Below are 15,128 nucleotides of genomic sequence, written 5' to 3'. Positions count from 1 at the left end.
ACCTCCATCAAATGTTTACTCTTATTTTTTTTTCTAGTGGATTTTCCCTCTTTTCATTACAGTAGTAGTTAATATCTTCCACTGAACAAACTCCACCAAGATATTCTGAGGATGTGACCTTTGTGAAAGACACAAGCTATGCCTGTGTTTCCCCTAGATGGAAGAGATGTGTTTCTTGGGTGAAAACATACACCAAGGTGAGCTAGGCATCCTCTTTTGAAGGGTGGATCGAGTCATTACTTCATTAAAAAATTAGTCACAGAATGGCCTGGTTTGGAAGGGATCTCAAAGATCATCCAGTTCCAACCTGTCTGCCATGGAAAGGATTGCCAACCACTGAATCAGGCGCCAGATCAGGTTGCCCAGGAGCCCATCCAATCTGACTTTGAATACCTCCAGGGATGGAGCATCCATGTGAATAAATAGGAATAGCATGAAAATAGGAGAAAGAGTTTTCCTTCCCTCAAATGCTTTCCTAGCCTCTAACAAATTGATGTGCAGGTGCTTTGCTGCGTGCAATGAAATGTGATGGGCTTTATGGTAACTTCTCCATGGGCTTGGAGTTGGGCAAGGCATGCCACTGAAGGACTGCTCATGGTAGTGACCCTTTCATACTAGAGCATGTGCTGCTCTCAGAGCTGCCAGTTGTGAGCATGAGCAAAGTAACAGTGAAGTGCCTGCTAGGTTCTGCTAGCAGCTTTTGGGCTATGTGTGCTGGGTGAACAGAGCTATAAGCACAGCAAATGAGCACAACAAAGACGAACCCATCAGAAAAAGAAAATTCCTTTCAGATCTCTTCTTTCTATCTAGAGATGATTATGAATGTGATATCATTGCTATGTGCTTATCTTTCTCTTCCCTTCACCCTCTGAACTCAGCTCTGGCTTTGGCATTTGAAGCTCATGTGTCCCTACCCATAACAGAGCAATCATAGCATGATCTCAATGTGGTTTTCATTACAGCATTAACAAAACATTCTCTCTTTATTTATGGGCCTTCTCATAGGCCCTTCTGTGTTCCAGTGTCTTTCTGCATTCCTGCCTCCCCACAAAGTGGATCTGAAGTAAAAACTTTGCTTGCAGAGTTGTCACAAGGAGTGGCATAAGAAGAGTCAGCCAGGATGAACTGAGATTGGGCTTTGGTAGTTGGTGCAGTGAATAATAGGAGTATTTTGAGTTTCCGAGGAACAGTGGAAGTGCTCAGGGCTACCTATGTCATAGAATCCTAGGATCATGAAGGTTGGAAAAGATCTCTAAGATCATCTAGTCCAACCATCCACCTACCATCAATATTGCCTACTAAGCCACGTCCCTAAGTACCAAGTTGACCCTTTCCTTAAACATCTCCAGGGACAGTGATTCCACCTCTTCCCTGGGCAGCCTGCTTCAAAGGTTGGTCCTCAGATGGACTGAGGACAAAAGAGAGGCCAACCTCCTTAGCATAGATGTTCCTGGGAGAATCTCATATGAGAGCAGCCAGATTCCTCTGATTTGTGTGTATTAGATTGACAGAAACCAGTGTCATCTGTCCTGCAGATGCAGAAGACTAGATCAGAGCATTTGGAGATGCACTTTAATCAAACACAAATCACAAATACTCCTTTATTTGACAAGGGTAATAACAGAAGGAAATTGTTGGCCTGTGATGCATGGAAAGTTTGTCAAACAGCTTTTGCAGCCTTTCCTGAACTAAAATATTGCAGACATTGCAAGCCCAACAGTCAGCATTGGTACTATTGAGATGGCGATCTGAAAGCATTAATGCTTTCTGTAAGAAATCTTTGCAGTCATTTTTCAGCCTGCCCATTGGTTTTTGTATAAGCCATTAACCAAAGAAAAGGCTGTTTTAATTTCAGCATGCTTATATGGCAGAAATACTATCTTTCTTTGTCACCTTTGGGGTTTTATTCTTCTGGTTTAGTTTTGCTCTTCTGTGTTAAAACATCATGCATATATTGAGGCTGTTATTATTATAGTTGGGAAGTACTTCAAGTCCTGGCTTGCCAAAAGGCTACACCCTGCTAATGGCAAAAGAAACTATACACTAATGCTTGGACTAATAGATTTTACAGGCTACAGATAGCTGTTAAAAGGTATAGGAATGCTGGATAGTGAATTATGAGAATTTGAGCAGTAGAAAGTACCTTGTTGAAAGGGTACCTTGTTGAAATCTATAGAAAACACATGTATTCTGGGGAGATGTTTGACCCTTCTCTTTTTCTGCAAACAGCTGTCAAGCGATTATTTTAGCTACCCATTTGTTCTGTGTGTCCTATGGACTTCTTTTACAGTGAGAACCTTTTTTTGCTTGATGAGGTGATCGGGGTGGATAGGTAAGCTGCTCCTTTCTGTAGGTGGACTTTCTCAAAGGTGAAGTGTTGCAACGCATCCTGAGACTCTGCCCATATCTGATATCTATGATGCATTTCTATGAATCTGGCAAAGGAGTCCAGATGACTTTTGCAGGGCTGCAAGGCCAGCTAGCGGCCGAGCCGAGAAGGGAAATTGCTTTCTGTGCAGCAAAATCTGCAGCATGGAGCGGCCCCTGCTTTCCCAGCTCCTCTACCAGCATCATCAGCTGACGGGACTCCAAACCACAAGTACAGCTTTGGCATGAGATCTGGAGCTCGGGAGCATTCGGGCCCATCTCTTAGTGCACAGGAATACAGCAAGCTTTTATGCAGCATGCAAAAAAAAAAAAAAAAAAAAAAAAAAAAAGCATCCTGTCAAATGTGTCCTGCAGATAGAGGCACGATTGCGGATGAGAAGTGTTGTTTTGTTTGGTTTCTCAATGTAGGTTTTCCAGGAAGGAGTTGGATGGACAGAGTTTTGCAAAACGAACGGATCCTCTTTTGTTTAGAGCTAAGAAATAGTCACTCATTTTTGTGGTGAAACACAAGCATTCTCCAAACAAAATAATCTCTCTCTACGGCCAACCCTGCCAGCCATGAGGCTGATGCACTTTCTAGAGAGGCATAGATGTAATGCAAGTTAGGGGATGGAAAGGGAGAGAAACAGAAACAAAAAGCTGAGGAATTCCAGTGCAAAATTAAACCAGATCTTGTTTTCGTGAGTGCTGGCATGGAGCATTCCTTGGCCTTGACTGCTGGCATTAGCAAAGGAGAAAACAAGACATTGGTCTTCATTCTCTTATTGTGTGCACTGAGACAATGTCATAAACTCATGGGAGTTAATTACACCTTCACAAATGAGGGTGAAAAGACCACCAGAGTGCCACAAGGTGCTGTGCTCACCACCCATATGCATCCCCATGCTTGGGCAAAGTCAGTGGTAAACGCTACTGCTTTGCTTGGCTACTCTGTGGCAAAACTGATTGCCTGCATAGGATGTAAGCTCCCCATGAATCGAGTGCTATGCTGTAGGTTATGTGAAGTGTGAGCATCACAGTGTGCTTTAAATACCTGTTGTCTGTCAGGCTCTCAGAGAGAAAGTTGCCGTGTCAGTGGTGTGGGGTTGCAAAGGAAAACCCCATGCTAAAAACATCTGCTCTTAATGCTTAGTGTAGTGGAAATGTTAGTACGCGTTCTTGCAGCAAGGCTGTGGGAAAGCAGGAGTAATATATGGTACTTTTCAGGCCAAGAGCAGGAGCAGGGATCGAGTGGGATCACAGAAGCTTGAAGGCTGCTCTCAGTAGCCGAGTCACGATGCAGAAGTGAAGCCTGTTTGTGCAAACTGTACAGCTGGCTGTGATGTTTTATTTTCATCTGTTTGCCTGTGTGTCAACAGCCCTTAAAAAAACAATGCTGTGGGCAATGCAAAAATTCAAGTGTGTTTGTATAGGCATGGGATTTGCTAGAAGCTGGAAACATAAGGAAAACTTCAGCGAAAGCTACAGCTTTTCACTACTATTTTATTCTTTGATGGAGTGTAGAAAGTAAACATTTCCTAGCCTGCCTTAGGAAATCATATTTTATTTTGCTGCCAAAGCAAAGAAACTGACCACTATGAAATAGGGATCATAATATGCAACAGGAATTACTATTACTACTACTAATATTGCGTCTTTCTGCAATTCTGCGTTCAGATAAAACGTCTCCTGTAGGAATGTCTAGAAGAGAGGCCTTGACTCAATGAGTCCTGCTTCTGCACCGAGTGGACAAACTCTTGCAGCCTCCATCTTGCCTCTCTTACGTGCTTCATTCACTGCAGTAAAATGTGCTGCATAGCCCTGCTTCTGAGTGAGAACCTGCTGAGCTCTAACCATCAAGAATGGAGCCAGCGTTGTTAGGGTTAGACTTGGGCTGGGTTAGATGTGGGTTAGGGTTATGATTGGGGTTATAATTAAGGTAGTTTTAACATTGGGGTCCAGTCTGAGCACTGATGTTGGAGTTAGGATTAGGGTTATTGTGCTCCACTGCTACCATCCATGTGAATAAATCTCCTAGCAGCCACGATTGAACAGGGCTCACAGCTGATGCTTCTTTCAGGCAGATACCACATTCTCTTTGGTTTTTGTCTCTTTGTGGCTTTTCCTCTTTCCATTGGCACCTTAAATGGAATTATAGCTCATAAACAAAAGACCAAGCAAAACAGACCGGTTCAACTATTTGTTAGATTGCTAAACAACTTGGCTAAACTCTCCTTTCTTGCTCCTTTCCATCCTATTTGTCAGTGGTGTGCCAGTTAGGCACTGAACACTGTTTCTAATCTTCCTTCTATGCTGCCCATTTAATGCTCCCTGGGAAGATAAGTGAGTGCACTATACAGTTATGAAGTTGTTTTTCTTTGTTGTAGACCCTGGTTTTGTACTTCAAACAGGTAGGCAAGATTGTGATGTATTATTCTCCTGTTTTAACATGGTGCCATGGAAAGGACTCCTCCATCCTGCAGCATATAAAGATGAGATTATGATTTGAATTTATGATAGGGTTTAAATCTGCCAAGATTTCAAACAAAATTAAAATTTTAACTGGAAATTTTTAGGAAATCTGACAATATTTGCTGACTGCTCTCATTTAATATATATGTAAGCATATCTAGAGAAGACTCTAGAGATGGTTCTAACTACCGCTGGAAGAAAGCTTCTCAATACAATGACACACTTCTGGAAGCTGCTGATTCAGCAGAATTAAACTGTTCTGTAGGAATGTGTGGTTTCCAGCCAAAAGTAAAAGAAACCAGCCTGTCTACCTGGTTTTCTGCCAACCTGCTTGATCTCCGGTCAGCTGGCAGATGGGCTGGGATGTTCCTTAGGATCCCCATCTCTCTGGTGACTAGGGAGATAGTACAAAGTTCTAAGTCTACAAAAGAACATTGGCTGATGTTCATCTTTCCGAGGCAAACTCCAATTGTTACTTTTTTTTCACTCTGATTTAAAAGCTGTAGAAGAGGCAGGAAGGTTTAATTTACGTTCAGACAATTCTGCCTTGAAGTTGTGAGATTTTCCATAACATACAGTTTTCTTCACCCAGCTGTTTCCAGTCACGATTTATTGCATTGGACTTGTTGGTCCTTATTAGTCTCTTCCAACCTGAAATATGATGTGATTCTACATCCAGGCCTCCTATACAGGGGGGCTGTGATGATTTGCTCTGTACATTCAGAAAGCTTTGGGTCTTCAGTTCTGTTGTGACTCAGATGTGCGGCATGGGGACTTCAGGAGCACCAGTGGCTGCAGGAATGGGGAGGATGTTGCCTACAGAATGGGGATGTCAAACAGTGCTGGGCTTCTGATGCCTTGTGCCCTGCTGCAGGCCATCACAAATGAGGAAAAACATTATTTATACATATATTTTTATATATATATTTATAACTAAGCTGTCTCTAAGTATTGTGTTACTGATCTGGTAATAAATCTCTGTATCTCTCGTTTTTTCTTTTTTTTTTTTTTCCCTCCCAGATGAGAAGCCTTTTGTTGTGGAAGATACCTATTTACTCTGCCCAGCACCTGTACTACGAGAAGTTGGCATGTATGTTTTTCCTATATACTCTAATCCTTTCTTTGCCTATGGGAAAATGACAGCCTCATCTCACTATACTCCGTTGTTCTTAGGTGCAGCTAGTTCTAACGTTGTCTTTTATGTTTCATCTTTGAGGAACTCATAGCTTCTAGAACATAATTTTTTAGGTTAAAGCAGAGCATTGTTAGCTATCATTGGTTGGAGTTTATCAGGTATGGCACATCTGAGTGCAAAAAAACTGGCTACAGTATATTTGCATTGCTAGTGTCAATAGATTTAGATGCACTCTTTGAAACTATCTCAACTCAGGGTGGTTTATTAATAGTTATGTGACAAGACTTTTGTCCCCTGTTTGGCATTTCCATGAAAAGGACTTCTGTGCATCAACAGACATTTCTCTCTCTTCCATATAAGCACAGAGAGGGAGAGTCAGTAGGAGAGTCAGTTATTCTCTCAATGACAGGAAAACATTCCTGCCTCAAATGGGAAAAGTTTTGCTGCTGATCCTAAAGTCCAAGTTCCAGCGGATGTTGTCTAGAAGAGGATTGTGGACAGACAGCTCTGACTTATTTATTTGGTGTTTTTTCAGGGAGGCAGCTCTTCAAGTTAGTATGAACGATGGTCTAAGCTTCATCTCCAGCTCTGTCATCATCTCCAGCACACACTGTGTAAGTTCTCATTCACCTACTTGAAATGATTCAGTAGGATGGTGGCATTTAACGACAGACCTGTTTGGTACACTGGTATTAATGCTCCCAGTTTAGTCACCCTGATGCGTGAAGATCTTGTTTAATTCTTTTCAAGGTGAGCCTGTAAGCACAGAGATGTAGCATTTTCTGTGCCATAATACAACAAAGCTCTTGTGCCTTCAGTAATTGTCTTGGCCCTTATATCTACATGCACAGATCAGATTAGAACTAGCAGCCCAGGTCTGGAGATGTCTATGCCTTCTTGCCCAGTGGACAGTGATCAAGAGGCGTTTCTTGTGGCTTTTTCTGCTAGTCTGCGCCAACAGTGATGCTGCCAATGGTGACACAACACACAGGAGTTGTTAACTGCACTCTTTGTCTGAAGGCCATTATGTACTTTGATGACAAAACCTTTCTGTGCAACATTTAAATAATTTAGAAAATGTTAAGATGGAGCAAGGAGTTGGACTAAATATCCTTATGGGTCCCTTCCAACTTGACTCTCAGATACAGATATTTAAAGAGCAGGGCAGATGGAGTGTAAGCATCTGTATCTAGTATGCTTTTTTATCACTGCAGACGCCATGAAGACAACCTAAAATTTTTGCTAAGAAAGTCGGTCCAGTTTCTCATAAGTTTAATATTAAATTATATTTTACTAGTAGAGGTCTTGATCTTTATTTAATATTTAAGTCTCCTAGGAACAAGACTGCAAAATAAATAGCAGTTTTATCAAACAGTGAACGCTCTAAGAGAAAGAAAACATTTTCCATCTGAGGCAAATAGGTCACTTCTTGGCAAGGAACACGGGATCAAGGCCTTTGCCTTGAATGCATCACTGCTTCAGTGCTGTAATTCAGCAAGCCTTGATTCCTGAGACTGCCAGAGTACTCAGTGCTCCTGTGCTCACGTTGTGTTTTCCAATGCCAACTGCTGGAAATGGGATACTGGGAATTTTTGCCTTGCCCAGCACAATCATTTTTGTGAGGTTTCCAAGGCAAAAAGTGCTTTTTTTTCCTAATTACACCACCTTCGTATACAAATAGTGATCATGTGGCAAACATAATGTTCTTGAGAATTTGTCCCTTTTAAGAAATGACAGTTTTGTGTCTCTTGAATGCAGCAATACACATCCCTCTCTAGCAGAAACTCACTCTCTTTGGGAACAGACAGCTTTAGCTTGAACCCATACTGCCTAACTGAAGTCATTATTTGCATTTTTTCCACTTGAGGTGTAAAATCTGCTACAGCATTTCAATGTGGAGAAAATGAGAGCAGGTTTGGAATGAAGGCATATGTAATGACTGATTTAATCTCCTTCCTGCTCTGCTGAGAAAGAATGAAAGACATTCTGTTTTCCAGCACTAAGTGACACCACTTGTCAAGACTCTCAGCATCACGTTAGACCTCACTGGTGAATACTGTTGGGGGTTTGGGGGTTTTTTTGTTGCTTTTCTTATTCTAAAGGATACACAGATACAGCTGAAGCAGCCTCACAGCTTCTACATGTTCTTTTGAATCTGGGTATACAAACCTGCAGATGAAATCCTATACGTGGGTAGGACTGGAGCATGCGTTGTCTCAGATCCCCAAGTGGTGATGTGCAGAAAGAAGCACGTACTCCACTAGGATGGAACCGGGAGGCCTGCATCCTGCTCGCTTTTGCAAGGTGCTTACGGCAGCAAAGGCCTGTATGTCCTCTTGCTGGAGGAATGCAGTGATTTCTGTTTATTTGTCAAAAATTGGGCCAGACACAAGAGCTGTTGTGGTTGGGCAATGCGTTTGTTGTATTAACTTATGGAATGCAGCTGAAACCCTCTCTAGCTTAGGCAGCGTGATACTGGCTGCAATGAATGAAGCCAGCTTGTGTGCTCACTGTGGATGGCCAATACTATTTTTTATTCAAAGACTTTGCTCACCCAACACCCCAGACCGAAGGATGACTGTCTGGCTTTTGGTAAAGCTGCTACGAGTGGAAGGTTGGTTTTATTTCAAAAGCAAAAGGGTAACACTGTATAAATCAGGGGGTGCAGGCAGGAGTTTAGTCCTGTCCTCTGCTAACATATGTATTAAACTAAGATGGGGTTGTCCTGAGTGTAATTTAGGGTGGTATTTGGCCTGAGCTGTGAGACCACTGGCAACTGCCCCACCAGAGCAAGGGAATGGCTGGAATGAGAGCATTCTTAAGGCTGGAGACAGTGTGCTGTTTATGTGCTTAGCTGGGGGATGAGATGCCAGCATCTCCAATATGACAAAACTCAGCTGGCTGGAAGGATTTGATGAATTTGTCTCTTTGCTTGCTTGTCCTGGAGAGTTATGAATTTATTTCTCTGAAGTTGGTTTTTCAATATTTGCACCTCTTAAAGAATATTTTTATTCAATTTTTAAGCTCCCTGTGGGGGGAAGGAATCTCCTTTGCAAATAATGAGAAAAGAGGCAGCATTGTTATTGCATTACCAATACAGAAGAGAGCAAAATCCTGCAGGGACATCCAGATGACCTCTGAAGTTGGCGAAGAAGGAGCTAAATGGCAGCCCTGAGTACTGAAGCCTGCAGAGGTTGGGCACACGGAGGAGCAGGGCATTGCTTCTTAAGACGTGACTTCAAGGCTTACAGCGTCGTGCTGGGCTTGTTCCCCTCTGTTCTTTTGGACAAAATCATCTCTACTTTGTAGAACCCCATACAGATTAAAAGCCTTTTCTCTTTCCAACTCTTGGACCAGTTGTTGACTGCTTGGACTGATATCAGAAGACTGCCCTTGAAGGCATTTAGGAGGCCTATGGAAGTATCCTGGGCATCTTTTTTGCAAGTGTGTCTTCCAGTTCTGAGTTTCCAGGAACTATTCTAATTGCAAATAACATTTAGGTCGCCATTTTTGCGTCCATCACTTGATTCAGTGTGGACAGAGCCCTCTTCTAGGGAGCAGGACACTCCCTTCCTGGCTATTCTGCTGAATGTCTTCTTCATCCAGCAAAGTCTGGTCTGTGTGCTTTGCAGGTGCATGAATTGTTCTTGATCACTGCTCTCAAGGTCCTCGTGCTGTGTGCTAATAGAAGCCAGAAGCATCTGGTGACTGAATGAAGCTATCAGTGCTGCAGGAAGTGCTTCAGAAACAATTTGTCAGGCTTAGATGTGACATTACAGTGCATAAATCCTGTATTTCCATAGAGTGTGAAGGACTGAGTTCTTCTTTTTCTGTTTCCTCACACCTTTTAAGATTAGAATTCTTTTTACTGCATTTATGAAAGAGACACTGATTTGGAAAGTAAAGGTTAATGTCATTTCCAGTCCCAGTCTGTAAACTGACAGCTTACACTGATGCTCCAGGTGTTTTCACATGGTTGCGCGCTTTCTATCTTTTACCTTACAGACTAGAATATTCTCATTGGATGGCATATAATCAATGGTGAGAGGTCCAAAGTAGTTTTGTTCTCCTGTTGGCATCAGTGGACCTTAGATATAGACTATAGCTTACTCTCTGCTGAGCAGATCAACCTCCATCTTGCAGCACCAAGGCATAGAGCCTGGAATGCAATGGTAGCCAAGCACCTTCAGCCCACCAATGGGAATTATAATGTGTATATGTCTATTTCTCAGCTGTTAGTCTCAGCACACCAGCTTGCAGTTTCACATGCAAACTTGCCCTGCATCAGACTTCAGTGCTGTGAGTGTTACTTTCATGTGTTTGCGTGCTGCGCTGAGCAGATAATGACTGGTGGAGTTGAGAAACCCTTAAAAAGGGATTTGCTCCTCTTCCCAAGTTTTCTGAAGAACTGAAAGAGGGAGAAAGTATTAGATATTGCTTTCATAATGGGCACACATGCAGATGTGCACAGAGCAGGCTGCACACCAAGCACTGTCGGGAGATGTGCAATAGAGGAAGTAATTAACAAGGCAGCGTTCACAGGCAGGAAGTCAGTCCTACTCCACTGCTGCCAAGTTCTTCAGTGCAGAGAGCGCATCTTGGAGAGAAGCCAGGATGGGAATTAAAATAAGCCTTTGTTCATTTTCTAAAAGGCTCCCAGAAGAGCAAAAACCATTAATGACCTCTTGCACTAGCGGCTCTCAAAACTGGAAGGGAGGTGAAAAATGCAGGGCTGGAGTGACCGTGTAAAGTAGATCTCCTAGGCTGTTCCAATGCCTCACCTGTACCACCTAGTGAGAAACACATGATGCTTCTCTGCAAGGAGAGATAATGAATCACAGAATCGTTTGAATAGGAAGGGACCTCTAAAGGTCATCTAGGCCAGCTCCCCTGCAATGAACTGGACATCTACAGTAAGATCAGGGTTCTCAGAGCCCCATCCAGCCTGACCTTGCGTGTCTCCATGTCATCCATTCTCCATCCAATGGAGGCACCACACCTGGGATGCAAGAACATTTCTGTTGCAGGATTTTAATCTGCCGTTGACCAGAAGTAGTTGTTTGCCATGTGTATGCAGTTCACAATGGATGTCCTCTCATGTCACACTCAGGAGAGCTAGGGTAATCATGCTTGTAAAGAGGAGCCTTTCAGGTGAAGAGTGATATGTTGGGTCAGGGTATTTTGTGGGGAGAGGTTGCACTTGGGAGGCCTGTGCAATACCTAAACTGGGCTTACTCCTGTCCAGTGCTAGTAGATATCAACCTTGCCTTTCCTGAAAGGCTGGTGTTGCAAACCTGCACCCACCATTGTGGGAAGGAATGGTCTCCGATCCCACATTTCCAATTGCAAGGATAGATGAGACATTGAAGCAAACTGGAAAAAAGAATTGGATCTAATCACTTCAATGGGTGTTGTTTTTGACAAAAGGGTATGAGTACTGACACACCTTTCTCTATCTTTGTATCCCATTTTTTTCTTGTTTTCCTGTGGCTGTCTGAAAAAGACTGGAGGAATTTGTACGTTTAGTTAAACAACAGTGGATGGATTTTGTCTTTAAATATGGAGAATGAGAAGGTCAGAAATTCTGTAGGCCTGTAGTAAAATCTGATGACTCCCTGCAGTGAGGGGTTTTTTATTCAGAAGGAATGTGATGCAGTGCTAACGCAGTTTTCTCAATTGTGACTTTGTTCTGGGCTGCACAGCTAAGGCTCTGCTAGTTATCACTGTTCCTGAGTCTGCAGGCAATTAAAGTGCATTTACTATTGTATCAATAGAGGCTTTATGAAACTGCAGAGCAAATTTAATGAGCCCTTTCCTAGGCCCTTGACCTGTGTATTATTAGTTGAGGTATTGCTCTGTGGGAACTCCAGGGCACATGTTTTCGGGTCTGTTTCTAAAATAAATTACTCTTAGTTGTTTTGTGCTGCAAATATAGTAGGCAGTGAATGGTTTTACCTCTCAGGTCACTAAGGTTTAAATCTGCAGAAATTGTTTCACTCCAATATTGTTGCATGGGCTGTTTTATAACACCTTTAAGTAAGATAGGCATTTTAAAAGAGCATGCTCTTAAGATTTGGAAAATAGGAGACTTCCAAAAGAGACCAATACTTTGGGAGTGGAGGAGGAATCACAGATTGGACATCTGGAAAAACCCTTCTCCACAGGACTTCTCTCAAGTTCTTCTCCCATCTGCACTCATATCTGGGATTGCCCTCACCCAAGTGTAAACTTTGCCCTTGGTCCTGTAGAACTTCATTAATTTCTTTTGGGCCCATTCTCAAGCTTGTCCAGGCCCCTTTAGATGGCATCCTTTCCTTCCAGGCTATCAAATGTGATTCCAATTTAAATGAAATTTCAGCAGGAAACTTCTCTCATATATCTTGTTGTGTGGGTTCAGGCCACGTTGGTGTTTGCTTAACCTTGCTGAACTCATGGCAGGCTGCCATGAGGCAGCCCATGAGGAGCATCACTGGTTAACCCTCGGGGAAGGGTATGTAAGAGTGTTACCTCGAGAAGGTGCTGCTTAGATTTCATGTATTTTTTCTTTTTTTATGAAGTTGCTTACGTGCTACAAATCTCAGATGCAGAGGCAAGGCATTCCAGAGCTGTAGCATGCTGTTTTCCTTCCTTTCCTGCCTTGCAAAGAAGTAAACCCAAACAGAGCCATAAATGGCTGTTGTTATGACAAAATGTAATTCCACAGAATTTTGTCTATTATTCCAGTTACTATTCGCCTCCCAAAATGAATTTAGCATTCTTCTATTGAGGGCTGCCTTCAGGCACAAATGGAAACCAAAATAACTGCTTAGGTTTCACCTTGAAGACTTTGCTTTTTAGCTCTGAGTGTCGAGGAACAAGAGAGGGCTTTTTCAGAATAGGAGCTCCTCAGTCAAAATGGGAAGACCTCCAACTAGGTAGATGCCCATCATATGAAGGGTATTTGGTTGAACTGAGGAGAAATTCACCTGTCCCACTGTACTATTTATAATGCCAACTCCCAGATGCAGTGCCTTACATTGCAAGACTGGGAAATCTTGATTTTTACCCTTAGTTCTGCCCTATCTGTCTTCCAGTGGTCTTGCTAACACTTCTGTTTATCTGGAAACTTGTGGGTATTTCTTCTGAAGGAAAAATTGAGTGTGTTTTCCTAAGTATAAACACTGCAGTTGGGGATTAAAGAAATGTTTTCTCTGACCAAAGATCTTCCCTTGTAGCAGAGGGAGCAATAATCCTTCTCTCCATGTGTGAACCCTTCAGGACAACGGCTGCCTTTTGCTCTGGTTTTGTGAAGCATGTGGTAAAGTGAGGCTTCACTGGTGTTTATATCGTGCTGTAAAGCAAATAACCAAGGGTGCTGGAAGAATCTTTCATAAAAGGGCTCTCATCTTCTTTCAGCTATGAAAGTAAAGGAGGAAAATAGATCACTGCCAAAGGATCTCTCATTTCACAGCACAGGAAAGTTAGAAAAGTAGATCTGACAATACATAGACTGGCTGACCCAGAACAGGTGTTTCTTGCTCACATCTCCTCCTAAGCTTGGCTCGCACTCATGTAACTGCACACAGACCGTGATCAAAGAGGTTAGCATTACAGAATAGTGCATTCAGTGAGAGTCCATTTCCTTTTGGAATTTAGACCAGATTATAGTACTAAAAATAATAATAATAATGAAGTCTCTATGTGTGTGTGATGATAAGTATCCATTTTTGTTGCAGTGATGGGTGCATTCCCAAGAGAGTCAGGTTTGATTGTATTCTAGATAGAAATAGTGAATGTTCCCTTCACAATAAAAGTTGCCTGAATCTGATGGGCAAAGGCCAGGTCATCCTTTGTCCTCCCCCTCCTCTGTTAAACTTGTTTCTCCTTTCTCTCTTGTGAGAAAATCTCTGCCAGAATTTGGATGCTCATTCGAAAACTGTAGTCAAGGTTGCTGTAAAGCCTGTTAGCAGCACTTGGCTCTTTTCCTGTTAGCACCCTTTGACATGCTTTCAGCATGTCACTGCTCTTCCATGGAGAAAACATAAAAAGATTGTAGCTTTTAATGTATACGATGCAGGACTGGAATAGAGATGTGCACATCTCCTGGGATTTAGCAGTAATAAGTGTTAAAGTTACTGTGAGCCATGTTGAAGGCAGCCTCGGTGAGGTGGCTGCCTCACGTTGCTCCCAGGTAGCAGAACAGATCTCACACTGCATTCTCAGCACCGGAGCAGTAATGCTGCCAGCTTTCCAGCCTGCCCAGTGTGAGAATGGCTGGAAAGGTTCCAAGATGCTCTGCTGCACAGCATGAGATCAATGGTCCTGGAGCAGTTAGTTGGTAAACAAACATCACATCTGTGATCCTACTTTCTGATGCGGTCAGTAGGAGTTAGAACAAACTCCTTTTACTGAGCTTCACAGTCTGCAAAAGCCAAGTGCTTGATGCATGTATTCAACAGAAGTCCATCCTTCTTAGGCGCACCATGGAGTCAGCACATTTAAACACATGCTTCAAGTTAAATCCATTTACTGTTGTGGTAACAAGCATGCACACTAACCGCTGCCCTCTCCCCATAAATCAATGGTGCATTAGTTCATCAACAACAGTACATGAGCACATTTGTTAGATGCACCTAGTACTTCATTCATCACTCCTGTACATTAGTAGTCAAACCTTTCAGGAGTACACTTTGATGTTGCTAATCTGTGTTCCAATTCTGGAATATCTACTGTATGCTGCAGACGCTGGTGCAGTAAAGTGAGAAACTATGAAATAAAATCTGAAACAAAAATAATTAGGATTCAAACAAAACCAAATTCCCATCTGATGCATAGTAGCTTTTTTTGTTTGTTTGAAATCCTCAGACCTAAGCTGTTGAAAAGTCAATGAGGAGATTTATGTGTTTCTCTTAGAAACACATAATAAACACACTGGATGCCTGAGATGAAAGAGGGTCTCAGAATCACTGATTCTGTCTTAGCTTTGTCTGTCTGCATGACTGCGTTCCTGCTTCCTGAAGCAAAATTTTAGGAACTTGATCTTGGGCAGCAACATTGGTAGGCAACAGGAGAGGTGAAGATGAGTCATTTCCCTGCAGCCATCATCCCTGTTTGCTGACTCTTGAAGGAATGTGCATGCACGTAATCATGACCTTTTTCTCTTAAATATGATCTT

General features: G+C 42.5%; 1 protein-coding gene across 1 annotated transcript in view; it reads left to right on the top strand.

Annotated features, from left to right (window-relative positions):
- ANTXR1 (ANTXR cell adhesion molecule 1) overlaps positions 1 to 15,128 on the top strand; it is a 90,451-nt gene that overhangs the window by 28,084 nt on the left and 47,239 nt on the right. Inside the window, exons 11-12 of the mRNA XM_085242818.1 lie at positions 5,860 to 5,929; positions 6,510 to 6,588. Of these exons, the coding sequence (XP_085098944.1) occupies positions 5,860 to 5,929; positions 6,510 to 6,588 (149 nt within the window). The remainder of the gene's footprint in view (positions 1 to 5,859; positions 5,930 to 6,509; positions 6,589 to 15,128) is intronic.

The sequence above is a fragment of the Meleagris gallopavo genome, chromosome 24, assembly GCF_905368555.1.
Source record: "Meleagris gallopavo chromosome 24, MGAL_WU_HG_1.1, whole genome shotgun sequence".
NCBI classification, from domain to species: Eukaryota; Metazoa; Chordata; class Aves; order Galliformes; family Phasianidae; genus Meleagris; species Meleagris gallopavo.
Note: the sequence above shows the minus strand (reverse complement) of the source record. Positions and strands in the feature narration are given on the sequence as shown.